General features: G+C 40.5%; 2 protein-coding genes across 4 annotated transcripts in view; one reads left to right on the top strand and one right to left on the bottom strand.

Annotated features, from left to right (window-relative positions):
• Positions 1-342: 342 nt before the first annotated feature.
• Positions 343-26,669, top strand: part of GLCE (glucuronic acid epimerase) — a 54,720-nt gene continuing 28,393 nt past the window's right edge. For 2 of the 3 annotated variants that reach the window (XM_031440941.2, XM_064480782.1), the window contains exon 1: positions 715-883. The gene's annotated coding sequence lies outside the window, so the exon portion shown is untranslated. Of the gene's footprint in view, positions 387-714; positions 884-26,669 lie in introns of those variants that run through there. The other variant, XM_064480781.1, reaches the window with a different exon arrangement.
• Positions 760-1,788, bottom strand: LOC116149417 (basic proline-rich protein-like). The gene has a single exon (XM_031440961.2). It carries the CDS (start codon positions 1,786-1,788, stop codon positions 760-762), a length of 1,029 nt encoding a protein of 342 aa, XP_031296821.2.

Raw genomic sequence — 26,669 nt, 5'->3', positions numbered from 1 at the left:
CATCGCTGTTCTGACGTCTGCAGGCTCCTGGCGCCAGTCCCCCGGGGTATCGAGAGCGGATGGCATTTAAGCATCTCATCTGCAGTCACTCCTTTCACGTATTCAGTGTCCTGCGTGTGCCTGACCCGCGGGTACCCGAGACACGACTTCTCACGTAATTTTGGAATTTGTTATGATGGTGACTCACTTTTTACTCTTCTAGAGGCTTTAAGTAGAAAGAAACACGAATCGGAAGAAAGTCTTTTGTCGGACCGAGAGTCCCGAGCAGGGGTTTGGAAAACCGGGGCATCGCATCAGGGGCGCGGGGTTAGAGGCGGAGAGCCGGCCGAGGGGGTGCCGTAACCAAGGGTAACGCCGGTGCGGGAGCCGCCTTCCTCCCCAGCCAGGTGTGTCTGCAGGGCCCGACCCCCGCCAGACCCGAGTCAGGACCCTGCACCCGAGACTCCCCCCGCCCGCTTCAGGTCGCGGTCCCTCGGCCAGGTTTGCTGATGAGGGGCGGGCAGGGGAGAAGCCGTGGGCCACTCGCCTCTCCTATTTTACAATTGGCAGTATGAGGCTCCTAGTCCCGCCTCCGGCGCCTCCGCCGACAGGCTCTCGGGGTTGTCACTCGAGCCGCCGCGGCCCCGCCCCACCCCGCCCCCGCCGCGGCCCCGCCCCCCGCCGCGCCCCGCTCCGGCCGTAGCTGGGATCTCGCGGGAAGAGCGGCGGGTACGGCCGAGGCTCGGTGTCCCGGCTGCGCGCGGCGCGGGAGGGTTCTCCTCACGCAGCTCTTGCTCGCGGAGCCGTGGGGGCCGCGGCAGACGCAGGCCTGGGCCGCCCCTCTCCGCCGCCGCCTCGTCTTCCCCAGGGCTCCTCGGTCCGCTCGCCCTCCGACGCTGCCCAGGTGAGGACGCCGGAGCGCGCCTCGGCCGAGGAGCGGTCGCGGGCAGGAGGGCAGGCGGGCTCCGGGCGGAGGCGGCGCGGCGTGGCGCGGCGCGGCGGGGGCGGGCGTGCGGGGCCCGGCGGCGGCGCGGGGTCCGGCGGCGGGCGCCCGAGGGCGGCGTGGGTGCCAGGGCTCTTCGCGGGGAGGAGGCGACGTGTCGGGGTTGCGGGGCTCCTCGTTCTTGAGGCGGGAGGACGATGGAGGGGGGTTCTCCGGGCTCCTCGGCTCTGGGACAGGGAGCCTTTGCCGCGGCCGCAGGCGCTTTGGGGCAGAGGGTTCGGTGCGGCGAGGTCCGGGTCTCCGAGGGGCAGGTCCGCGGGGTCGCGCGGCTGGGCGTCCTGTTTCGCGCTCCCGGGACGAAGAAGCCGTGCTTGGGGTTCGGGGGGGTGTCTGCTTGCCGGGCTCCGGGCGGCCTCGGGGGGCGGCGGGCGCGGTGACTCGGCCCGGTCTCCAGCCCGGTCGGGGGCGGCGTGGCGGGAAGGGGCGTCCCGGGCCGGCCCCGGGCAGCCTGAGGTGGTGCGCGTCCTGGGACCCGGCTCCCTCCCGGCGCGGCTGCTCCGCGGGTAGCTCACGGGCTCAGCGGGTTGGTGCTTCGTTGGACAAGCAGCGGGTGTGCCCTGCGGTTCTCCGCCCCCCGCTCCGGGCGCCCCGTGGGGCGTGCTGGCCGGACCGTGGGCCCCTCGGGGTGAGCGCGGAGGCCCCCGAGGACTGGGGCGCCGCGTGGCCGCGGCGTCCTTCCTAGGTGGTCTGCCCCGAAGTCCTGCCCGGAGTGGTAGGGAGGCGAGTGGTGCCGGGAAGTGTGTTCTGGCTTCCCTCTGTCGTTTGTGGAGACGAGTAACTTCAAAATCAGTTTCCAAATAGCGCATTGGGATTTGAAATTCCAGAGCTGGAGATTTGCAAAAGCGTTCTGTGAAATACGAGCTCTTTTAGAGAATCCAGCTTTACAGTTTTGTTAGTCTTGACTCCTATGCAGAGTCCTGGGTAACTAGCCCCGACTTAGGTGGAATTCAGAGGAAATGGCCTGTACACATGTGTGTGCGTATGTGTTTGATGCGTAGGGCGGATGGTCTGTTCTTTTGTTGACAGCTCTTCTGGTTAGATAGCTACTTTCCATAGAGGCCTGCAGATGAAGCCTGGTGTGGCAAGCGGTGGAACCTGGACTCACAGTAGTTCTGTAATTTGGGATAAACAGACAAATTTGGGTATGCCAAAGCAAATAATTTTGCCTGCCATAGTCTTCTTAGTGACAGTTTTTAAAATGACATTTCTTCTGCTCTTAGAACCAGAAATATTAGTGATAATGTACTTAATCCTTGACTTTTGAAATCATTTTTAAAAAACAGGAATTCTGCATAGCAATATTTCATTCTTTGAAAAACTTAAGTTCTTTGTTTTTGTTATAAATCAAACAAAAATGCCTGATTGACTTTTATAACTATCAAACCTGATGAGCAGATATTTGATTGGAACCACAGCCAAAAAGCCCTAAGCAGCCTTTTTTTTTCTCATTATTTTTTAAAGCCAATGATAAGCAGATTTCAGTAACCTTTTAAGAAGCAGCTTTCATAATTTCTGTGTAAACATACTGATCAGTCAACAAATACTTGATTATCTGCTCAGTGTCCCAGCACTGAAGGTACAGTGATTCCAGCCCTCATGAAACCTACATCAAAACAGAAAGACAATAAATAAATAAGTACATAAAATAATTGAATTACTGATAAGGAAGAAATAAACAGGATATTTGAGGTTCAGCTTACTTATTAAAAAAAACCCTGAGTGATAATATAATTGATGTCTGTCATGATAACTAAAAACCAAACAAGATAATGGTCTACCTTCTGAAATACTAAAGATTAGATTATGATCAACAGACTTTGGGTATTAAAATATATTTTGACTCTGAGGATTAGCACCTTATGTTATATAAGCATAAAAAGTCTGTAAGGATAAACATCATGCTTACAAATGTTTGGGGGATTTCAGGAGAGAGTTGCAAAGGCATGGAAGAGAGTTATTAATTACATGCTTTTACACTGTTTTGAATCTATTTCAAGGAGCAGACACTTAAGTGTGAATTAGAGAAGTCTAAAAATTAAAACATGTTGGTCACTATGCAACCATAGAGAAATATGCTGTATTTATGAGGCTTTTTTCACTGTTGCCACTTCCACCGTGTGTACTAGTGAAGGAAAAAATGTACTTCAGGTATCTAAAATTACACGGCTGCGGTGAGGAGGGGAGCACAACAGAACAGGAGAAAGACTTAGGCCCAAGTAAGATGTTAAGACATGTTAGAGATGTTGGATCTTTAATTATGTAAAGATAAGTTAATCTTAGGCCTTTCTTATTTAAAATTTGTTTCCCGAGTTTGAAAAAGGAAGTTTTTAGACTCACTAGAGAAGAATAGTTTGTGTTTTTGTGGCGGAGCAGGTGGTGGTTTTATTGTGGCCCAGGTTTCAGGATGAAATTTCTTTCTGTCATACATATGGACATCTAATAGATATGTTTTTCTTGTGAGGCGTATGAAACATAAAAATAGTTTCATAGTGCACTATTACGCTGTGGAAAATGGCGATACCAGAGTGTCTTTTGGATTATCATTCAAAATTCTGACATAAATGTGACACACTAAACCAGTTTCTAGAAAGAAAATCATAAGACATGAATTCCAGTTTTCACTGTGCTGCCATCCATATGACTTTGGATAATTCCTTAGTCTCCGGGCCTTGGTTTCCATACTTACAAAATTAAAGCAAAAGAAACCCCTGTCAGTAATCAGTACAAGCTCCAGCTCCAAGGATTCTGTTACACCGATACTTTTATGTTGCATGTCTACAGTATTACATGTACAGAAAGGGGATAGATGCCGTGAGAGTAGCTAGTTCTCAGGATGCAGCTACTTCCATGTCATTTTTATATATCGTACATAATTTTAGAGCATCTTGTTTTTTAAGATATACAGGAAATAATTCAAGAATACACCGTCATTTTGACACAACATTGTAAAATGATTATAAATCAATAAAAAAGAATACACAGTCATGAAGGTAAAAGATTTCCTTTTGATAATTTAGCTTTATTTGTTAAAGCATTGTCATTTTTGTTTCTGATCCTCGTTTTGTAATAGAGAATCTACATGGTCATGTAGTACCCTTGTTTAATTCCAAGTGTAGGATGAAGTCTTTCGTGGTTGACCCCCTTTAATCTGTCCTTTACACTCCTGCCAAGGTGATTTTTCTGAAGTGGAAATATGTTCAGTGCTTCCTTCTTAAGCCTCGTGCTTCTCCCCTGCCTGCAGTATTAGTTCTGACTGTGGTGACGAGGCCCCTCCCTCATCTGGCTCGCCGCCGGCATTTCCCACCATGAAGCTCAAGCCCCGGCTCTGCTGACGCCGTCAGCTCACTGAAGGAGCCACGCTGTCTCCTGACTCGGAGCCTCCTTACCTATTCTCCCCGCTGCTTAGAATGCCTTTCCTTCTCCTGTCTTGCTGACAGAGTCTGCTGTTTTCAGGACATGGCTTAAGTGCTCTCTGCTCTTTGACCCGTGTGGTGTGGCCCTCCCTCTTCCAGCCCCGCTGGGTTATTCATTCTCTGCATCTTGTTCATCCATCCTCTTGCGTTCATTAGAACACTAATTACGTGTGTCTCTCTCTTCCTGGACTCAAAAGCAGACGTGTATGCCTTGCTACTTACTGAATCTCTGTTGCTCACTTTACACAGTTGGCTCCCATTACAGATTTGAACTCTGAGGGCCAAGATTAATAGCTTCATAATGTCAGTTAAGCCCAGATCTCAGTCTTATCCTAGTTTTCTAAAACTTTGGGCTTTCTGAATTATCCTCTTGCCCCTATGACCACAAACTGTTATTAGATCTGTAGTTCTTATCCTCGTATTTAAGAAGAGAGACTGCTGGCGTTACAGGAGTTAGGGGTTGGTCTGTTAAACTTGCAAAAAGTCTTGTGCAGTTTTGAGGCAACTAAAGTTGCCAGGAGAGTTATGAACTAGTTTGGGCATTTCAGATCTTGGACGCCAGTGATTGGTAGGTATTTTACCTTGGCTGTTTTCTGTGTGAGAAATGACTTTGCCAGGGTCTATGGGTTTTTATATTGGCTTAATAATTGCTTTACATATATTGCCTTTAACTCTCAAAACTAATCCTGAAAATTTCATAACTTTCTCAGGGTGATTATCTTCTAAGAAGCAGTCTGTAACTAGACCCAGGTGTGTCTTATTCCAGAGGCTATGCTTTTTTCCAAATACTACAGTGTTTTCTGAATATGAGTTCTTATTCAGTGTATTTAAAATTTTTTAGCGGATACAGGATTAACATACAGAAATCAGTTGCATGTCTTTGCACTAACAAAGGAAACCATAAGCAAAACAAAAAGATAGCCTACAGAATGGGAGAAAATATTTGCAAAAGATGAGACTGACAAGGGCTTAATTTCCAGAATATATAAACAGCTCATACAACTTAATAATAAAAAAACAAACAAACAACCCAATCCAAAAATGGGCTGAAGACCTAACCAAGCAATTCTCCAGCAGAGACATACAAATGGTCAATAGGCACATGAAAAAATGCTCAATATTGCTAATTATCAGAGAAATGTAAGTCAGAACTACAATGAGGTATCACCTCACACCAGTCAGAATGGCCATCATTAAAACGTCCACAAACGCTAAATGCTGGAGAGGGTGTGGAGAAAAGGGAACCCTCCTACACTGTTGGTGGGAATGTAGTTTCTTGCAGCCATTATGGAAAACAGTATGGAGATTCCTCAAAAGACTAAAATTCGACTTACCATATGATCCAGCAGTCCCACTTCTGGGCATATATCTGGAAGGAACTCTAATTCAAAAAGATAAATGCACCCCAATGTTCATAGCAGCACTATTTACAATAGCCAAGATATGGAAGCAACCTAAATGTTCATTGACAGATGACTGAATAAAGTTGGGTGTACTTATACAGTGGAATACTACTTAGTCATAAAAAGTGAAATAATGCCATTTGCAGCAATATGAATGGACTTGGAGACTGTCATTCTAAGTGAAGTAAGCCAGAAAGAGAAGACTACCACATGATATCACTTACATGTGGAATTAAAAAAAAAAAGAGAGACAAATGAACTTATTTACAAAACAGAAGCAGACTCACAGACATAGAAAATAAACTTCTTGTTACTAGGGAGGGAAGCAGGGTGGGAAGGGATAAATTGGGAGTTTGAGATTTGCAGATACTAATTACTATATATAAAATAGATAAGCAAGCTTATTTTGTATAGCACAGGGAACTATATTCAATATCGTATAGTGACCTATAATGAAAAAGAATATGAAAAAGAATATATATATATGTATGAATGAACTATTATGCTGTACACCAGAAATTGACACAACATTGTAAACTGACTATACTTCAATAAAATTTTTTTAAATTAATAGATTCTTAAATTCATTTTATAAATTGAAGAAGTAGGTTGTAAGGTTTATCCATTCAGTTTTTTCAAAAAAGCTAGAGAATTTAAGATTGATTGGACTTTAGAAACCACTGAATCCAACTCCTGCATTTAGCATATGGGGGAACTGACATACACAAGAATGATTGAATGACTTGCTCAAGATCACTCAGCTTTGTGGTTGGTTAGAATTTGTTGTTGTTGTTATTGTTGTTAAGCTAGTTATGAACATTAGTGTTGTAAAACCATTATTTGAAAGGAAACCGGGTGCCTGATTTCTCCTCAGGAAAAGAAGCCTAGAGTGGCTTTTAGAAAAGTGATGTTGAGGATCTCAGAGTCTTAAGGATATGTCTCAGAGAAAATCCTGACTTTGGATCATGACACATGGAGACGCTGCAGTGCCTCTTTACTCACGTAGTTCCCCAGTCTTGGTTTCTTTCCTTCCTCTTTTTTCTTTTTAAAAATCTGTCCACAGTTTACTGATCTTCCTGGTGAAGTTATTAGCGTCAGCCTTACCACTTAAGTGCCAACCATGGGCTAACTGATAGGGATACAAAAAAGCGTAAAATCTAGTCACTGCCCTGAAAAGTCTCAATTTATTAGAAGTGCGAGGTAGTAAGTATTTAATTGCAAGGCAGTATATAAAGATGCCAGGAATGATGCAGCCCTAGGAGCTCAGAAGAAGGTAAATGTGGACTGGGCTAATGATTACAGAAGTTTCCACGTAGAAAAGTTTGATTTAAGTTAGTCTTTAAATGGGAAAGACTGGGGAAAGGAACCTCTGTGTGTGTGTGTGTGTGTGTGTGTGTACACTTTTTTTTTTTTTTTTAAATCTAACCCTTGTTCACTTCCCTTCAGTGCCAGTGGCCTCCTTGCTGCTTCAGAAGGCCTGGAACATATTCTTCCAGATACCCATGTCTCCCTCGCTTTTTTTTTTTTAACCCATTTTATTCTATATCCCCAGCACCCAGAACAGTACCTGTTACAAAGAAGGTGTTCAAATTTTTGTTAAAAGAATGAATATGACAATCGAACTTTAAAGCAGAAACTTGAAGATCATTTGATCTAACCTTCTCCCCTTTCTTCCTGGCAGGAAGAGGAACTTTCTCTTCTATTAAAAAAAAGATTTTAGCACTTAAATTGTATACAGTAAAGTGCAGAAATCGTAAACAGCTGAGTGAGTTTCTCCATGTGTAAACATGTGGTCCCCAACCACACCAAGTACAGAACTAAGACCTTAGCACCCTTCCGCTTGCTCTCTCCTGGTCAGTGCTTCGCAGAAGTAACCATTACCCTGACTTCCATCACAGAACATTCGTTTTACTTACTCTTAAACTTCATATAAATGGAATCAAATCATTTTTTAAGTTAGTGATTCATTCTTTTTCATTGCTGTGCAGTATTCCATTGTATGAGTATATATATATTTTTTATTGTACTATTTATAGACATTTGGGCCATTTCAGGTTTTAGCTCTTAGGAACAAAGCTTGTACCTGTCTTTTCGTGGGCATTAAGATTCATTTCTTGGTTAAATAATGGTTAGGTATTAACCTCATCTCCATATATATTTATATGTATGTATATACAGAAAGAGATACATGTAATTCTTAATTTCACAGGGCCCTTAGCACATGCTAGATGATCATTAAATGCCTGAAGATAAATTATTAACTAATCATGTACTGTGAGATTATCTCAGACTTATTAAAAATGTTGGAGAGCAGCTAGCTCCTGGTCCATGCTTTATTCCTATATCTGACATAAAACATGTAACGCTTAATTTTATCCAGGCTCCACACATTTCTCTTTCCTCTTGGTTAGACTTTTTTTGTTTTAAAAACATATTCTTTATTAGTTATTGTCCCTTCTGTAGAAGATGGGAGAAATACGCAGAAAAGAGAAAATTCAAATGAATTAATTTTAAGGTGTGAATTTCAGAACTGGTTGCCTGTTTTCCTGTATTTTCCCAACATGAAAAAATCATTTATTTCTGACCGTTTGGTTCTACTATACATTTTATTTTTCTACTATTGTATACAGTTTGAAATCATTTATACCAATGCATAACTTATGTTTTGGGATATGTCAGGTAAAGGCTTTCTTTGATGGCCTTAAGTAATTTTAGAAATGGCTTTAGCTGGTGAAGAATGCAAATGGGAACCCCTGCAGTAATAGAAGACATCTTGAGAAATGTTTTTCTAATTCTGAAAAAGTTTTCAGTTTCCTTTTGAAGTGATTTCTAAGCTAAGACTTGAAAGATGAGTAGGAAACAAGGTGGATGAGATACCTGGTGAGGAATGGGGTTAGAGCACTGTAGGTAGGGAGCTGCCTTTGCAGAGAGAGAGTGGGGCAGATTTAGGGATTTGCGGGCAATTTGGAGGGTTAGAGCAGAGGTTTTCAAGCTATAAAGTGAATATGAATCTCCTCGCAGGAGTAGGGCTCATGAATTTGGAGATCTAAGACGTTCACAGGGAATGGAGATGGTGGTGGTTCAAGGATCACACTTTGCAAACCATTGAGCCAGAGCATAGGAAGCAAGAAAGAAGGAAGGAGTAGGGAGTGAAAGCAAGGACCATATGTGGAGAATCTTACAATCAATGTAAGGAATTTGGACTTAAGACGGTAGTAACCCACTGAAACATGCGAAGCATGATAGTGACCTTGTGAGATTTTTGATTTTCGAGGGAGCAGTAATGGTGGAAAAAACCTTTAAGGATAAACTCCACCGACTTGAAACTATCCAGATTAATGTTTGAGAAATGGTAGATTACCCATTCATTAATAATTACTGTTTTTCCCACTAGCAGATTCAGTTCATTTGAAGGAAAAGTTTGCTTATATTTATTGATTTAAGTGTTACATGTTAGTTCAATCACTTCTTTCTTCCAGGGGTATTATTACTTGTTATATAATAAGTATTACTATAATTTAACTCATAATTACATTATTAATCCTGTTTGATGGGATTTAATTTTTGTCCATGCTGTGCCATATGATAGTCCAAAATCGTCTTTTTTGCTGTGTTGATGTAAAATTAAGCTAGCTGCTAGTGCTTATTGTACCTGTAGGAATGATCTTAATGATACATAGTAATGTGAGTTAGTCACCAGCTTCCTTAAATGTTATTAATTAGAAGGTTTTAATTTAATTTGTTTCAGCTGTTTAAATACCATCAGTTTTGCAATATTGTAAACTTAAGAATATATATGTATAAATATATATAGCTTGTGTTTTCCTCTCTAATTTTATTAGTTCTAGGAATTATTTTAAAAATTTGGGGAAATATGAGGACAGCATGTACAGCTCAGTGGTAGAGCATGTGCTTAGCCTGAGTGAGGTCCTGGGCTCAATCCTCAGTACCTCCATTGAAAAAAAAAAAAAAAACTTGGAAAAATACGAAAGACAGCAGTCTAATACCTCAGCTCCTTCAGCTCAAATGTAAGCATTGCTAACATAGTGGTGCACATTCGCTCTCCTTCCATGAATATGTTTGTTCATTTGTATACTGTTTGTCCTCCCATCAAGGATTGGACTCTCCTACTTTGTTAAAATTGTTTCAAAACCGAATTTTTAATAGCATAATTTTCTGTTGAATGGATGTGTAGTGATTTAACCATTCCCAACTATTGAATATTTTTTCCTCTGCTGATAACACTGATGAAAGTCTTTGTAAATATTTCTCCACATTTGATTATTTTCTTAGGAGTAAAAATGTTCAGTCAAAAGGTAAGACCTTAAAAAAATAAGGTATTTCCACATTGCTTTCTAGAAAGATTATGCCAGTTTACATGCCAATATCAGTGTTAGTTTTAAAACCCTTTTCTAACTTAATAAGCATAAATTATCAGACTTTAATTTGTATTTCTTTGATTAGAAGGGTGTGGCAATTTTTTAAAAAGTTACATATTAAAATAAAAGATTTTAAAAAGAAAGCCACATGCATTCTCTTATAAGGTAAAATATTTTAACCAGAATTAATGTTTTATTATTGCTTTTTCCTTTAATAGATAAAGTTTTTTGAATAGTTATTACAAAAACTTACAAAATTCAAAGGCCCAAACAGTTGCCCCAAAATCAACTACTGTTACCAGTTTCTTACATATACTTCCAGGGGTCTTGTAAATCGTGTGTGTGTGCGTGCGCGTGCGCCAAAACGTTAGACCAATTATAGAGAACGTTCATTAAAATACTGTCTATTCAGATGTGGTATTGTGTACTAAATTGTGTACTAAAAATTAGAAAGGGCCTAAAAATGATTAGCATCTGGCTACTGGCCCAGAAGGAAGAAGAGCAGGGTCCGGCAGCATTTGGCAGTAATTTTCTATAAGACAAGTGACCTTGACTCTTTTTATTATGGGATCGATTTTTTACAATAGCACTTCTGTTTATAGTACTGAGTGTGTAGCATTATTCCAAAAAGGAAAGCCAGGTTTTTGAAAATTAGACAGTTGATAACTGAAAGAAACTCTTTAAAGTACAAAAAGCTATTTGGAGGTATTTAGGAGCAAGATACTTTATTCTCAGGTATTTTAGGATTTCTTTGACAGGTACACTTCTAGCAGAATTCTCATGACTTTGTTGCTTAACAGTGAAAGTTTGAGTTGAATAATTACAAATGAAATTCATTTCCCTTGACTTTTATTTACTTAATTCAAAAACCAATCAGCCATGATATAAAAAAATTTTAAATATATTTTTTAAAGATTTTCTTGCTAATAGTACAGTAGTAATTTGTCTCATACGTCAAAGATCCTTTTGAGCTTGACTTGAATGCCACTGCTAAATAAGTGATTTGAGCAGTAAGAGTCAGAGATTTTAATTGGATTTTACGGAGCTTTAATGCTTTAGGGAAAAGATATTTTCTTTGGGGATAGATTTTTTAAGCTCCTGGTTTCCAAAAATAAAATTTAGGGATGACTGTTCTTTACTGACTACTAACTCAGTGTGGCCCAATGTAAGTAGGGGTATTACGAGAGTTCTTGTTTGCTTGAATTCGTGTCTCCTGTTCCAGATTAACTGTGAATCTGTAAAGGCTATTAAAGAATTTGCACCTAATAGTGATTGGTAATATTTGGATGGTTTTAAGGAAGAATTTACCAGAGGTAGGAAAAGACCCCCTTGACTTAAAAAAAAATTTTGATTTGAAATAGTTATATTTTATAGGAGGATTGCAAAGTACAGAGAATTCCCATATACCTTTCACTCAGCTTCCCCTAATGTTAACATCTTATGTAACCATGGAACATTTGTCAAAATCACTATTTTGTCATTTCCAGATGTTATATAAATGGAATCATACACCATGTAACCTTTGAGACTGGCTGTTTTTTAACTCAGCATAATTTCCTTGAAATCCATCCAAGTTGTTACATGTATCAATAGTTCCTTTCTATTGCTGAACAATATCCCATGGTATGAATGTACGAGAGTTTGTTTAATCTTCAACCGTCGTTGGACATTTGGGCAGTTCCAGTTTTGGCTATTAGAAATCAGCTGCTGTCAACATTTGTGTGCAAGGTTTTGTGTGGACGTGACTTTTCATTTCTCTGGGATAAATGTTTAGGAGTGTGAATTCCTGGGTAGTATGGTAAATATATTTAAGAAAGTGTAAGAAGGATGAGGATGTAACTTAGTGGTAGAGCACATGGTTAGCATGCAGGAGGTCCTGGGTTCAATCCCTAGTACCGCTGTAGTGAAAAAAAAAAAAAAAAGGAAAAAGAAACAAATGAAATAAACTTAAGAAAAAAAAGTATAAAGTTTATTTTAAGAAACTGCCAAAGCAAACCATTTTCCAGAGAGATGTGCTGTTTTACGGGCCCATCAGCATTGTATTAGAGGTCTAGCTTCTCTGCCTTAGCATTTGTTATTGTCGCTGTTTCTTCATTTAGGTGTTCTAATAGGTGTGTAGTGGTATCTCAGTCTGGTCCTAATTTGCATTTCCCTGATGACTAATGATGTTGAACTTACCATATTTGCCATCTGTATATCCTTTTTGGTGAAATATCTCTTCTCTTCATGTCTTCAGCTCATTTTTAATTGAATTTCTTTTTTTTTTTTCTGTTGAATTCTGAGAGTTATTTAAATATTTTAGATATAAGTTCTTTGTCATATAAGTGGTTTGTAAATATTTGTTTCATCTAATTTGTCAAGTTTATTGGCATAAAGTTATCTATCATTTTTTATTATCTTTTTAGTACCTGTAGACTCTGTAAGGACATCACTTTTATTCCTGATACTGGTTGCTTGTGTAGTTCTCGTTTTCCTCATCGTTCTGGCTCATCTTGATTGCTCTTCTCAATGAACCAGCTTTTGGATTCATTGATCTTTTTTCTTTTATTTCTACTTTCTGTTTTGTTGATTTCAGCTTTGATCTTGATTTCCTTTCTTCCGCTTACTTTGGGTTTACTTTGCTCTTCTTTTTCTAGTTTCTAAAAGGTAGAAGCTTAAGACATTGATTTGAGACCTTTTTTTCTTCCAAGTATAAGCATTCATTGCTATAAATTTCTCCTTACATAACCTCTTTAGAACAATCCCACAGGTAATAATACCTTCTAATTTACCCTGCCCCCCACTTTTTAAACCCATGAATTGTTTAGAAGTTTGTTCTTCAATTTCCAGATATTTGAGGGTTTTCCTAGAATCTTTCTGCTGTTGATTTTTAATTATGTTGTGGTCAGAGAACATACTTTGTGTAACTTGAATCGGTTGAATTTATTTAGCCTTGTTTTATTGCCCAGAATATGGTCTCTCTTTATAAGGGCTCTGTATACTCTTGAGAAGTATGCGTATTCTTTTGCTGTTGTGCTATTGGGTAGTAATGTGTTTTAGAAATGTCAATCAGATTAAATTCATTGACAGTGTTGTCTAAATCTACTATATCCTTGCTTTCTTTTCTTTTCTTTTCTTTTCTTTTCTTTTCTTTTCTTTTCTTTTCTTTTTTTTTTTTTTTTTTTTTTTTTTTTTTTGCCTATTTGTTACATCAGTTTTTGAGACAGAAGGATTGGAAATTCTTAAAATAACTGGATTTGTCTCTTTCCTCATGCAGGTCTATCAGTTTTTGCTTCATGTATTTTGAAGCTCTGTTACTAGGGGCGTAAACATTTAGGATTTTTATGTTTTCGTGATGAAATGAATGTCATTATGAAATGGCTGTCATCATTCCTGGTTATAGTCTTTGCTCTAAGAATTGTCTTATATTAATGTAGCCACTACAGTTGCTGTTTGGTATGTCTTTTCCCATCATTTTACTTTTAATCTACTTGTCTCTCTATATTATATTTAGTGTTTCTCGTAGGCAGCTTCTAGTGGGTCATGCTTTTTAATCCAATCTGATGATATCTGTCTTTTAAGTAGCATGTATAGGCCATTTACATTTAATGTGATTATTGATGTGATAATGTGTGAGTCTGTCATCTTGCTGTTTGTTTCTTATGTGTGCTATCTGTTCTTTTTTCCTTCATTCCTTTTTTTCCTGTCTTCTTTTGGATTAGTTGAGTATTTTCTAGATTCTGTTTTGTCATGTTAGTTACCTTATAGCTGTAACTACTTACCTTATTTTAGTGTTTGCTTAGGGTTTATAGTATATAAATGTTTGTGGTATACATCTTTATTTACTTTCAAAGAATACTGTACCACTTCATGTATGGCATTGAACCTTAGAAAAGTATGCTTCTGTTTCTCTTTTCTTAGTCTTTATATTCTTGTTATGATACATTTTACTTTTAAATATGTTATAAACCCTCAGTATATTGTTACTTAAACAGTCAATTATTTTTTAAGAGATTTAAATAATAAAAACATTTATTTACCTTTGAAGTGACCATTTCTAGTGTTCTTCATTCCTTTATGTAGATCTGGATTTGTATTGAGAATTTTTCTTCTGTCTGAAGGATTTCCTTTAACATTTTTGGTAATGTGAGTCTGCTTGTGTTGAATTCTTTTCATTTTCCAAGGTCTAAAAATGTATTTTGGAGGTGGGGGTATAGCTCAGTGGTAGAGTGCATGCCTCAGCATTCATGAGATCCTGGGTTCAATTCCCAGTACCTCCAATTTAAGAAAAAGTCTTTTTTGCCTTCATTTTTTAGAAGATAGTCTTGCTGGGTATAGAACTCTGTGTTGATTTTTTTTTCTTTTCAGTACTTTACTTAAAAGGTGTTACTCCAGTGTTTTCTCGCTTGGCAAATGGGGCATTTAGGATACAAAATTTAAGGAGGCACTCACTCTCAGGTGCCAGCCCTGTACTTGAACAGCTCTTGGAGTCAGTGCCTCCTTAACTTCTGTGCCCTATGCACCTTGCTTGCCTCACTGGTTTAGGCTCTGCAGGGGGTCTTCCAGACCAGGACCGTTTTCACCACCTAGGACATCGGTTCCAAGCCTCTGTTAACTAGATCACTTATTTCTTGTGGAGTAGGTTCACATCTTTTTTTTTTTACCTTCATAGTTAGATTATTTTAACTTCTCTCCAACCACTTACTTTCTTGAAGAAACTATAATAAAGTCTGATGTAACTTGTCAGTCCCTTAGTATTGGCTGAAGAATGGAAGAAAGAAGAGTATCTGAGGTGGCAAATACTGTTCCACAGAGCTGAACCATGTGTGCTGAAACCTTGCCTATTTTTAGGTCAGTCTGCCCTGGCCCTAGACTAAATGACTCGTCTCCCCACCTGGGCCAGATTCTGTTAATTCCATGTGTGCTGTTGCCCCCTGGGCTTGTAGCCGTATTTGCAGTTTGTCCCAAGTAAGCTTGACTTGGCTTCAGAAATGAATCTAGATTTCTATTAGGAGCAGTTTTAATATGGGTCAGAGACATGGTTATGCTCTGATGATGGGAAAAACAAAGCTTTTAATCTCACGTGGAATGTACTGTTTGTGAGTTCTTCTGGATTGCTTTAGGGTGCAGCTGGAATGAAAAAGGAATCCCTCTTTCCTCGTCTTAGAATATTAGAGGAGACCAGGAAGAAGTACAGATGAAATGTGTCATGGAGCCATTTGTTTATCTGAAACTGAGCTGAGCCTTGGAGAGAAAAGCAAAAGACTTTCGTTCTTATATTTTCAGTCCAGATTTCCAGGGCTATCAGATACCAATCTAGTGTGAGTGCTAGCGGCAATAAGTGATTTACCTGGAGTGGCCTTCGTTGGTTGTCTTCCTCTGGGTGCAGTGCTGTTAGGTATCTGCTTGGTAGTTCGGAGGTTCTGAAGTGTGGATCTCATATGCAGAGAGCATTTGTCTCGTGTTGCTACTGCTTTGGAGTCTAAATTTTCTTTACTTGATTTTTATTGACTTCTTGGGCTGTTTTCCTTTTTTTCTCGAGGAATATTAGCACATTTATACTGTCTTCAAAGCACTTTTGTAATAGATTGGAATGTAAAAATCCCCAGTCTCAAAAGAAGACGCTTTTATAGTCGAGTCTTTGTGGACTTACGCAGTGGTACCTTTTTCTAATCACTGGGTGAGGTGATTTCATTGGGGTGATGGAAAACAACGGACTTAGATTTGAAAGAACTCGGTTACTGTCAAGGCTGAACCACTTAGTGACCTTGAGCACATCAGTTAGTCTCTTTTGAGACTCGGAATTTTTTCTGTCTGTAAAGTGTGTGTATGTGGGAGGTGGAGGAGGTTGTGAGAATGTCTGTCTGTTATTGTACTTGCCAGGATGAAGATCGTAAAGAGAGAAAGATGTGAAGGCACTTTGGAAAATGTGTAAAACACTATACAAATACAAATGTAAAACTGTATTTATAAGATTTTTTTTTAATCTCTTCTTTGAGAAACTTTGTAAATATAGTATCATCTAAATAGTCTATTTATCACTGATAGTTTAGAAAAAGGAAAACGAAGAATGTGTAGGTTAGGAAATGGGTGGAAAACACAGGATGGTATCTTAGGTGAAGGTTCTACGTTGCCTATGAGAAAATTCATCAAATCTCCGTAGAAGTTGTTTTGTTTTGTTTTTTGTACTAATAAAATTTGATTGAAATTTTTACTTTTCCTCTTTTCTACTCATATGTTTCACAAATCCTTAGCAGTTACATTCTGTGACATGTTGTGTGTGGATTTTCCACTTTGAATTATCTAAGGAAAGTTATTTTTAAAAATTAATCTAATTGCTCCTCTTGTCAGGCTGATTCTGGACTACTCTTCCCCTCCTAATTAGTGTGTCGTGAGAGGAATGCAAACTAATGTAAGCCCAGTGTGAGTATAATTAGGGAGTTAAATCCATCAGAACAATCAGAGTGATTGAAACATGCATGTAATATTTCGGTACCTTTGAAATTATTCAGACTAAGCCCCTGTATTTGAATGGATCAGTGAGAGAATCCCCTTGGTTGGGGATCAGTCTTTAAGTAAACAAACATGAATGCAGTGCCTGCTGTTTATTGCCAGGCACTGTTCTGCAGTAGTATCCAACTGTAAGCAGAATAGACAGAAATTCCTGTCCTGTGGAGCTTACACTCTAGTGAAGGGAGACAGAAAATAGTAGTACATCAGATAGCAGTAAGTGCTGTAGAGAAAAGTGAAGGAGGGAACCGGGGTGGGGAGTGGGGAGGCATGGGGGTGGGGGAGGGCAGGCTGCAGAAGGAAGGGAACCTTTGAACCTGGGTCTGGAGGAGCAGTCTGTACAGGTGACTGTCTAGGGAAGAGTGCCCCTCCTCTAAGGTGAAGCAGGTTTAGTGGCCCTAAGTGTGTGCCTGGTGTGTTCAAGGGACAAGGAGGAGGCCAGTGTGACTAAAGTGGAGTGAGCCTTGGGGAGTCAGAGAGGTGATGGCAGCTGGTTAATGGAACTTTGTGAGGACTTTGCCTTTTAATCTGAAAAAGGAAGGCATTGGAGACTTTTGAGCAGGGTGATCACATGGTCTGAGTTTTGTTTTTGTTTTTGTTTTTACAGGATTACCGCTGGTAGGCAAATGGGGGTTTGAGGCAGAAATAGATGATTTAGAAGACTATTGAGGCATCCGTGTGAGCTTGGTAGCAGTGGAGATGGTGATAAACGGTTGAGTTCTATATGGAAAGTAAAGATGGATGCTGATGGATAAGAAATGAACATGAGGAAGAGAGGAAACAAGGCCGACACTAGTTTTGGACCTGAGCTACTAGAAGCTTGGAGCTGTCGTTTGATAAGATGGGGAAGACTGTGGGAGAGGAGCAGGTTTGTGGGTGGGGTTGTGGTGAGGTTAGTCTGGAGTTTGGTTTTGAAATGTTAAGAAATGCATATTAAATGTCCGAGTGAAAAATGCTGAGTCGGTCATTGGATGTATTAGAGGACAATTACAGAGAGAGCAACAGGCTGTTTATCTATCTGTAAATAACTTGGGGGGTCACGTTTGTAGGCGGTGTTTAAAACCCTCAGACTGGAGGAGACCACACAGGGAACGAGTAGAGATGGAAGGGCTTGCTGCTCCCAGTCTCATGCTGCGAGTTTTCCCCACACCAAGCGGTTCTTGGACACCAGCTGGCTATCCTACAGTTCAGCCCAGGTCTGACTATCTGGAGATGGAGCATCAGATTCCACAGTTAAGGGCCCAGGTCTACAGGACTGCCCCCACCCGCCCCCCTACTTCAGATGCCAGTTGCAGGAGATCAGAGTTTCCTGCAACCCCGTCCTTGGGTGTGGTTAATTTACTAGAGTGGCTGACAATTCAGAGAAACATTTCACTTACTAGATTACTGGTTTATCATGAAGAGATAGAACTCAGGAACAGCCAGATGGAAGTGGCACAGGGCAAGGTAGGGGAAGGGCGTGGAGCCTCCACGCCCCCTGAGCGCGTGCTGCCGTCTCTAAATGCTCACCAACCCGGCAGCTCTCTGAAACCCCTCCTGTTGGGTTTTTATGGAGGTTTTATTATATAGGCACAATTGATTAGATTATTGACTGTTGGTGATTGATTCGACCTCTAGTCCCTCTCCCCTCCTTGGAGGTCAGGGGATGGGACTGAAAGTTCCAACCATCTAATCACATGACGGTTCTCCTGGTAACCAGCCCCCATCCTTAGGTGCTTTCCAAAAGTCACCTTACCTCATTAACATAACAAAAGACACCTTTATAGCTCTTGTCTGTTAGGAACTTCCAAAGTTCCAAGAGTTTTAGGAGTTCTGTGTCAGAAATAGGGACCAATAACATATATGTATGTATGTGTGTATATATATATATATATATATATATATAAAATACATACATGATGTTTCTTACTAGATATAAATATATATACTATTTCTTCTTGTAAATTATAGTATCACAGAAGAGATAGGAGGTCCAAGCACTGAGATCGAGAGCATTCTATATTTAGAGCGTAGAGAAATGAGGAATCAACAAAAGAGAATGAATGAGAAAGATGAACACCAGGAGAGTGGGGTGTCCTGGGAGCCTTGTATTTCAAGGAAGGCGTGATTGTTTGTATCAGCTGCTGATCATAGGTAAAGTAAGAGGAAAACCGAGGCTCGGTCATTGTATTTAGCAATGTGGAAGTCATTAGTGACCCCGATAAGGTCAAGTTTGGGAGACAGGTGGAGAAAAAGCCTGGTTGGTGTGGATGCAAGAGGAGGTGTGGAAATAGTGTTGACACACTTCTGGACTTTATTATAAGGGAGAGCTCTGCACACACGGCATGTAGAGTAAAGGGAGGAGACTTTGTTTTTGTTTTTATATATGGGGTGGGGAATGACCCAGTAGAGGGGATATTTGACAGTGCAGTAGGGAGAAATGGTAACTGCTGAAGCAGCTTCCTTGAACAGGTGGGAAAGAATTGGGAGCCAGACTACAAGTGGAGGGGCTGGTCCTGGCCAGACCCTATCATGGAACATGGACCAGTTTATTATAATCAGTGATAGAATTCCATAATAAAATGACCTGTAATGCAATGTGGGTTAAGAGTCTACTACACTAATATAACGAAAATTATACTATATACAATACCAGAGACCTCCTTGACTCTTAGGCTACCTGTAAATGTTTGTGCACTTTCGAAGTTGGAAGATGGATAATCATCCCTTCCCTCTGTGTTCCAGCCTTACTGGATTATCTGTCTTTTTCCAAACTCACGATTGTATTTCATGCTTGTAACTTATGTTCCTCCCTTTTAAGAAACTTCCAGTCCCTAACCCTTCCAAACACAAACCCTGTCCTACGTCCCCACCATACCCCCTGTATGTGTACTTCTGTCAAAGAACCCACAACACTGTAGTACACTTATTTACAGGTCTCTCACCCATTGCTAGATTGCTGCTACCTCGATCCGGCTTATTACTCACCACTGGCTTCTTCAGTGCAGTGTTTTTATTCATTGCAACATGCCTATCTTAGTTACCCATTGCTGCATAATAAATTACATCAAAATCTAGCAGCTCAAACCAACATTCATTACCTCATGGTGGGCCCGGAATGCAGGAATGGCCTAGGTGGGTCTCCTACAAGGCAAAAATCAGTGTGTTGACTGGGCGTGCAGTATTCTGAGCTTGCTGTGGAAGGATGACTGTTGGCGGAATTCATTTCCTCGTTGGGCTGTTGGCCAGAGGCTCGTGGTTGCTTGCCACATGGCCCTCTCCGAGAGCATCTCCCTCCAAGCAGATCTGCGAGAGGGCGAAAGAGTTTCAGCAAAACAGAATGCTAGCATGAAGGACATCACAGTTTCATGACCTGATCACAGACGTGCCATCCCATCACTTTTGCCATATTCTGTTCCTTAGGAGGAAATCAGCAGACCCAGCCCACACGAGCGTGTGAATACCAGGGAGCGGGGGTCGTCGGAGGTGCATCTTAGGTGTCTGCCACCCAGTCCTCAGACCCTGCTGCTGTAAAATGCTTAACTTGCTGAGTGAGCTGACCTTCTCCCAAGCACCCTCATAACTGGCAGCATACGTTTGTAGGAAGGCTGGCTGAGGGTGAGAATTCAGTTTGAGACTATCAGACGATGACTTGCTACTCAGGGATTCTTTCGTCCTGTGTTCCTTGTGTCATTAGTGATGTGCTTTTATGAAATAAGTTAATATTTAGTGAAAAGTTAAAATAATTTATATCTTTATGAAAGCAACAATGCTGTGTAAGAAAATCAGGATACGTGCAATATATAATTTAATGGGAATTCAAGAAATAGTTTAATAGCAAGTTGCATTTTGAGATATTTCAAGCTTCCCAGTCATTGTCAAGACACATACCATTTTATGAGCTGGATGGACATAATGATGTATCAAAATCTGCCATTGAAGTATAGCCAGATTTGATCCCTACTGTAAAATAACCTTTCCTTACAAAAATAAGCTCCTGATAGACTAGAATAAACACCAGACCATAGGTTTTTTGTTTTGTGTTTGCTTTTGACATAGTTTAAACATCAAAGCAGTTTAATCTTTTGAAAAGATCATCCTAGGCTCATTACATGTTAGATATGAGAAATGACTTTTCCAGCCTTAACTTTTAACAGATGAGGAAATGGCTACCCAGTGATGTGCCCAAGCTTGCTGCTAGCAGAGCCAGTGCCCGCCCCCAGGCCTGCTGACTCTGTTCAGTGCTCTGTACCACGCCAGGTTGCTAATAATAGACCATCCCGGAAGCACTGAGGGGGTCTGTGAAAACGCTTGTGGCTGTGCCATCACCAGACACTTTGAGTTAATTGGTATGGGGTGGGACTTGAGCATTGGGATTTTTTAAGGCTCCAAGTTTTAATTTTATAAGGAGTTAGTGTGTCTAAGGACTTGGAACCAGAGGGAAATCAATAGTATGGACTTCCGTCCATTCTGGTTCCTTAGTCATATATTTGGCTAGGTTTTATCTGGGAAGTCAGAGAAATCTTTTTATTGAGAAGTAGCCAAGAGTTTTGCTTAACAGAGAGTTACTTAATAAAGCTGTTTTTTCACTCACTAGTGTATATTTTGTAAATGAGATAGCCTGCTACACAGTTCTTCTTAATCCTGAAGTAGGAGAACAGTTGACTCTGATGAGGCAGGAGGAAAGTCTCCTGCCATCTGTGTTGTGGCATGCTCTGCTGTTGTTTTAACCAGATAAGATTCTGATTACTGTTGAACAGATTGTTTATGAGGTTGCTTTTAATATTTTAGAGCAAGTGTATAAATATAAAGAGGCAAAGAAATGGTTTCAGGCTTAAAAACAAAAGGCTTTTCCTTTGAAAGTAAGTTAGGATCCAACACACTGGGTCGTTAAATAACACACTTCTGTACTACATGTTGTATTGCGTTTGTAAGAAATGTGAAGTTTGCAGTTTGGCTAACACCATTCTGTGGGGCTATCGTGGACGCTTTGGTACAGTGCTGACCGAACACTGTAATTAGAAAATACTAATTCATGATTGGTAAATGACACTTGCTTCAAGATACTGTTTTCTTAAACAAGAGCTGTCCTCCATGCTGACAGGTGTGGGAGTGCGGAGATTGTGATCAGATAGAAACACCTGCGAGTTTTAGATCTTCTGTTGAAGTTGTGTCAAGCGATGGCAAGAGGCCGTATATTTGGGTTGCCAGAGTTGAGGTTAAAGGGGGTACCAGTTTTCTGTCACCGCCACAGCAAATCACTTCAAGCTCAGTGGCTTCCAGAACAGGAATGTGTTGTCTTACAGTTCTGTGGGTCAGTAGGACACCACCAGGCTCCCCCGGGGCTAAAATCAGGGTTTCCGGAGGCTGTAGATCAGGATTGTTTTCCTCGTAGTTGGGAGGCTTACGTCTCAATTGCCTGCCTGGCTGGCTGTCACGTTGGGCCCTTCCCTGCTCCCAGAGACCACCCTCATTCCTTGTGGATCACGGCCTTTGAGGCGTGGCCTGCCGTCCTCCACTTTCAAAGCCAGCAACAGCAGGCCTGTCTCTTTCACACTGCCAGTATCTCCTCCTTCAATCTCGTCTCTCTGACTTGTCTTTCTCTTCAGCCTTAAAGGACTCGTGTGATTAGATTAGGTCCACTTGGATAATCTGGGTTAATCTCCCCATCTCAATGTCCTGAACCTTAATTATAACTGAAAGTCCCTCTTGCCAAGTGAGGAAAGCTTGGCTGGGCGGGAGGGGAACAGGCAAGGGCATCATCGGAGGACCATTATTCTGCCTGTCAGGAGGGGCTAGGTCACTGGAGTCAAGAAAGCCAAGTAACAGTATTGACATAGGTGTTGAAAATCTTCATTTATCCAACAAATACTTTTTGAATACTTTGTGCTAGGCATTGAGGTAGGCACTGGGTTTATTGTGGTGAATGAAGAAGACACAGCCCCTTGCCCTCGTGTACATAGCAGTATGCTCACAAAAACAAGCGAAACACATGCAGCAGTACCTTACAGAGGATTCTTCGTGTGTTTCATAGTCACATAAGTTCCCTGGAAGCAGGGGCTGCTGCTCTCTGGTTTGGTTCTCTCCTCGCCTGATTGCTGACGTGGTGTCTCACATGCTGGATGCTCAGCAGATACTTTGTTCACAGAGGCTTTCTTTGTTCTTCTCTTGCATTGTTAGGAACCTGACTTACCTCCCTTTTCTGCTATTTTCTACTCCAAAAGCAGAGAGGAATTTTGAGTTCAGCAGTCCAGACTCAGATTATAATGTAAGATTTAATCAGATACCTACTGAAGAATTTTTTAAAAGGCATTAAGAATTACCATGTACTCCATTTTACTTTTCTTAGTAAAAACACTGAAATGTTAAGGGCAGCTTTACAAGTGTCATCGTATTAAGTGGCAAACTTCTGCTTTCTTCCTCCTGGATTCGACAGCCAGAAAGTATTTATTTACCCAATTAAAAAAAAATCAGCAGTTGCTTTCAACCAGTTTTCACCGATAAATAGTGAAGAATTGACAACCCAGAAGCACATTAAATTTTTCAGTGTGGCTTTTATGTGGATGGATGGATAGACTTAATAAAATGAAAGAGATTTACTGTCTGTTGTTTACTACTCCTGGAGCTCTGTCTTTCTCACATACAATTCCCTGTTGTGCTCTCACTGTGTGCTGGGTGTCAATTTACTCTTTATGGAAAACCGCAGGATTCTAATCAGTTATCCAAAGACTTCTAAGAACAGTTATTTTTCATTTTTTCATTCATAGTCAGGGTTACAATTCTGTGATAATGTAGTTTCCCAAAGAAGCAGTGGGGAACTCTAGTAAAATGATGGGTTGGAATAGTGTAGGTGTGTGAGATTTCAAGGTCATACACCGAGGCATTAATTTTAATCGTGACCATCACAGAACTTTTTATCAGAACTGTTGGTGAGTGGCTAAATCCATTTGTTACACAGATTTGAGCTACAAAGTGTAAATATCACATAGGGTCATAGCATGGATACCTTCTTAATGCAATACATACCAAGCTCTCCATCCAAAATTCCTTCATCATTCTCTGGCAATTTAACATTATTTACGGATAATTTCTTATCAGTATGACTCTCCAGATTTTGGAATCCTGGATGGAAGATTCATTTGATTTGGCTATGCAGAGATGGCTACTGTTAGGTGAAGTTTGGGTGACATTCATGTGGGCAAAGGAAGATGATAGCTACTTTGATTTTGTAGAGGTGGTATAATGCACTGTGATCTTTAAAATGTTACTAGATAGTGTTGATTTCTGCGGACTTTTTTAATACCTCGATGTCTAGGAGCATCCTGTTGTGTTTAGTTGATACATGAAAGTTCTTATTAAGTGGAAATTTTTGAAGAAAGCTGGAAGTATTATTGCACCGGTGGATGGTCTGAGGTTCTCTTGATTCTTTTACAAAGAGAGGGAGAAAATCCTCCATGGTTCTCAACATTAAAATATAGGAGTGACTTAAATGTATGCAGTGCAGTGAGAGACAGATTAAATTTACTGACTTACTGAAAGCTTTTGACAGGTCCGCTGCATCTTCAGAAGTCAGGTTTGAATTATTAAAGAGGCCTTTGTTTAGTACATTGAATGTCTACTGAGAAGATTACATGGAGGAACAAGCGGACAGATTTACGGTAGGCGTTGTTTCAGTGGATGTCAAAACTGAGCTGGCCTTACTGAGCTATTACAGTGACTACACAAATGGCTTCAGTTAGAAGGGGTGTGGTTCCAGATGTAAGTCGTATGTCTTCCCAACTGTATTTCTGGGGAAAATAAAGCTAAAGTCTTGAAGCAGACATTTCACATCTAGTTGAATGTAATACTAGAAAACAAAGGCCTTAAGGCGAAAACTGTTCCTCATAGAGGTTTTTTTGTTTTCCATTTGAAATTAGTGTGACTGCAGATTGGCTTTTTTAAAAATCTCTGATTCTTTTAAATAAAGTACAGCAATGCGAAATTGTTGCTAAATTTACTAGCGCAGCTGAGAACAAGTGTATCCTTAAAAACAATCATTGAGTTTCATTTAAATACAAATCGTTGGCTGAACATGATTTTTTTAAAATAACGTCTAAGATAAACTGAGGAATCAGATTAAATAATATGATAAAGGGGTTCAGGAGAGGCAGTGCCTTTTACAGGTTTTTAAACTTAAATCCCTGTGGTAAGTGGATTTGAACGTTGTGCTGCATGTGTGTATAATGGAAGTTTATGATACTGCTGTATTAGTTGAGCTAAGGAAAACTCTTGCAGAAGAGTAGAATTAATTCTGAAACGTAATGTTGTCTGATTTACATCCTTGCTTCACCTTATCCTACTTACTCAAATAAAACAGTCTTTTCCCTGGTAATAAAGTGGAAACAGATGGTTGTTTGACCTTTTCATTTTTAGAATGCTCTCTACGCAGTTGAAGTAGATCTATCACATTTTTTCCCTCCCTGGAATTCTCTGACTGTAAATCAGTACTCTTAAAAACTTTAGTGGAAGTTTTTTACTTTTAATGATGCCATTCGGTAGATGTGAGCATTTGCTCTTCAGGTGGGTGGGGTTATGACTGTCAGCACGTGGGGCCCCTTTGTGGGTGGAGCACTGCCTGGCATGACTAGCACTTTGACTGCTGCTCCTCTGGCAACTCTGCGTGTCAGGACCGAGCTGAGAAATTTGTCACTTGCTCTGTCCTAAAAGTAGCCAGCATAAACAGGAGGATTTTTACAGACTGAAAATCCAAACTAGATATCCTGGAAAAACTTCGATGACTTAAAGTTTATTTAAGTATCAGAATTTTTTTTCATGAATGTGCAGTAAAATTGACTTTTTCTGTGTAAAGTTGATGATTTTAACATGCGTGTAGATTCATGTAACAGTCCGTCATACTGTATGACCCTACTTAATGGCCGTTTTTCAGAAGGCAGAACCTAAGAGGCAGAGTGGCTGCCAAGGGCATGGGTGGTTGGGATGGCAGCTGCGGCGGGGTGGCACAAGGAAGTTGTGTGAGCTGATGGAACCGGCCGGACGCTGACTGTGGTGATGTGCTCAGGTCGCTCACAGAGTTCAGAGAAGACTTTACTGACTGGATTACTGGTTTTATTACAGAAGGGTAGAACTTAGGAACAGCCAGGTGGAAATGACGCACAGGGCAAGGTACGGGGGACTCTCATTCCCCACTTACATCAATGGACAGATGATCCAGGCAGAAAATCAGTAATAAGACACTGGCCTTAAATGACACATTAGACCAAATGGGCTTGATAGATTTATATAGAACATTCCATCCAAAAAAGCAGCAGAATACACATTCTTTTCAAGTGCACAGGGAACATTCCAGGACAGATTGCATGCTAGGCCACAAAACAAGTCTCAGTAAATTTAAGAAAATTGAAATCATACCAAGCATCTTTTCTAACCAGAAATCAACCAAAACAAAAACCTGAAAAAATACAAACACGTGAAGGTTAAACATGGTACTCAACAACCAGTGGATCACTGAAGAAATCAGAAACACCTGAAGAAAAATGAATGTAAAACACAACAATCCAAACTCTGTGGGATGCAGCATAAACAGTCCCAGAGGGACGTTTATAGTGATACAAGCCTGTCTCAGGAGACGAGAAAAATCTGAAGTAAACAACCCAGCCTTACACCTTACAGATTCTATTATATTTTAGATTTTTGAAGACAAAATATCTAAATTTCGCTATCTTTGTATGTGCCTATGAGATTTTCCCACTTAAGAGATGTATGCATTTTATTTTTTCTTATAAACCTTTGGATGGAGTGAAATAGGCTATTGTCTGAGTGGTCGTAGTTTATTTTTCTTTGCATGAAAATAACATTTCTAATTGTTTAAGCTAGAGGACAGCTTCCTGTATGTCTGGTATGTTGGTAGGTCAGGTCAACAGTGTCAGTCTGGTAGTAGAGAATGGTTGAATATGGTCATTCATGCTTTTCTAGCAGCCAGTGACTGAGCCAGGTGTAATAATGTGTTCTAAATAGTCAGTGATAC

Source organism: Camelus dromedarius, chromosome 29 (genome assembly GCF_036321535.1).
Source record: "Camelus dromedarius isolate mCamDro1 chromosome 29, mCamDro1.pat, whole genome shotgun sequence".
Taxonomy (NCBI): Eukaryota; Metazoa; Chordata; class Mammalia; order Artiodactyla; family Camelidae; genus Camelus; species Camelus dromedarius.
Note: the sequence above shows the minus strand (reverse complement) of the source record. Positions and strands in the feature narration are given on the sequence as shown.